At 47.4% G+C, this 2071-nt stretch overlaps 1 protein-coding gene across 1 annotated transcript; it reads left to right on the forward strand.

Moving 5' to 3' along the window:
• The first annotated feature begins 513 nt into the window (after nt 1-513).
• Nucleotides 514-1098, forward strand: LOC114194810. Its single transcript, XM_028085221.1, has one exon. It carries the CDS (start codon nt 514-516, stop codon nt 1096-1098), a length of 585 nt encoding a protein of 194 aa, XP_027941022.1.
• Nucleotides 1099-2071: the final 973 nt, after the last annotated feature.

Raw genomic sequence — 2071 nt, forward strand, 5'->3', positions numbered from 1 at the left:
ATGGGGGAGAGAGACGAGCCTTTGACTTGGGAGGCATTTAGGGGGAAATTCCTCTCTGAGTATTTCCCAGACAGCGTCCGGTATGCTAAGGAGGTGGAATTCCTCCGATTGACTCAGGGGGGGAGGACGGTGACAAAGTACGCTGAGAAATTCAAGCATCTCGGTCGTTTCTACACCATGTTGCTTGATGAGGAGTGACGATGCAGGAAGTTCGAGAATGGCCTCCGCGGTGATATCCATTTGATGGTGACCCCATTATCCATTAAGGATTTTGCCGCCCTGGTGGAGAAGGTCAAAGTGATGGAGAAGATGAAGCAGGAAGTAGAGGGTCAGTGCCCACAACATCAGAAGGTTGGCAGACCATCTGGATCCAAACCGAGGCATGAGGAGCGAAGAAGACTATATGATAGGCCCCACCACCAGTCCTAGGGGTCTAGGAGCTTTCCTCCTCAGCAGGGCCGAGTACAATGTTTCATATGTGGAGGCCCTCATTTGAGGAACGTTTGCCCACGCATGGAGGGCTATCGCAGGTGTAACAACTATGGCAAGGAAGGCCACTTTTGGAAAGACTGCCCCACTCTGGCTAGGGCAGTGACACGCCCTCCAATTCAGACTCTCCACCAGCATCAGCAGAGAAATAGAGGCAACAGGCCTCAGGCGATAGGCAGGGTTTATGCTATGACGGGACCAGAGGCTGTAGGATCAGGTAACCTAGTTATGGGTCATTGTTTAATAGCTGGGATGAAATGTTGTGTGTTGTATGATTTTGGAGCGACACACTCCTTTGTGTCAGATACATGTGTGGAACGTTTGAATATGTCGATGTGCGACCTGCAGTGCGAGCTTGCGGTGTCTACTCTGACATCGGGTTTGGTCAAGACGTCGTCCTTATATGCTAGGTGTCCGGTGGAGGTAGAGAGACGTAGGTATAAAGTGAATATGATATGCTTACCTATACAAGAGCTGAAGGTGATCTTAGGGATAGATTGGTTGTCTGCTAATTGCATTCTTATAGACTGTCGAGAGAAGAAGTTGTTATTTCCCAACTCAGAGGAACCTGAGTTGTTATCATCTCACGAGGTTATGAAGGAGCTGTAGGACGGTGCTCAGTGTTTCATGATCTTCACACATCTAGAAGTAGAGGGAGAAGAGATGAAGTTTGTCATACCAGTGGTGCAAGAATTTGAAGACGTGTTCCCAAATGAAGTACCAGGGCTACCTCACAATAGAGAGGTGGAGTTCTCAATCGACTTGGTGCTTGGAACCGGTCCAGTATCGATGGCTCCGTACCGTATGGCTTCGGCAGAGTTAGTGGAACTCAAGAAATAGATAAAGGAGTTGCTGGGAAAGCAGTTCATACGACCGAGCACTTCGCCTTGGGGAGCGCCAATGCTGTTGGTGAAGAAGAAGGATGGAATTTCACGTCTGTGTGTGGACTACAGACAGTTAAACAAGATGACCATCAAGAACAAGTATCCTCACCCAAGAATTGTTGACTTGATGGATCAGTTGCATGGATCGTCAGTGTTCTCGAAGATCGATCTACGGTCGGGATACCATCAGATATTGGTGAAGGCTGATTATGTACAAAAGACAACCTTCTGGTCCCGATATGGGCACTATGAGTACGTGGTTATGCCTTTTGGCGTGACCAATGCTCTGATAGTGTTCATGGACTACATGAACATGATCTTCAGACCATTCCTGGATAAGTTTGTCGTAGTCTTCATAAACGACATCCTTATCTATTCCAGAACTTAGGAGGAGCATGCCGAGCACCTGAGACTAGTGCTTGGTGTCTTGAGAGAGAAAGAGTTGTATGCCAAACTGTCTAAGTGTGAGTTCTGGATGGATGAAGTGCAATTCTTGGGCCATGTGATATCTGCACAGGGCATAACGGTGGATCCGACAAAGGTTGATGCAGTAGTAAAATGGGAGAATCCTAAGTCAGAAACAAAGATTAGGAGTTTCATGAGTTTAGCTGACTACTACAGGAGATTCATAAAGGGATTCTCCAAGATAGTGGCACCTCTGACATAACTTACCCGGAAGGACCAACCTTTCACCTAAA

This window comes from Vigna unguiculata, chromosome 8 (assembly GCF_004118075.2).
Source record: "Vigna unguiculata cultivar IT97K-499-35 chromosome 8, ASM411807v1, whole genome shotgun sequence".
NCBI lineage: Eukaryota > Viridiplantae > Streptophyta > Magnoliopsida > Fabales > Fabaceae > Vigna > Vigna unguiculata.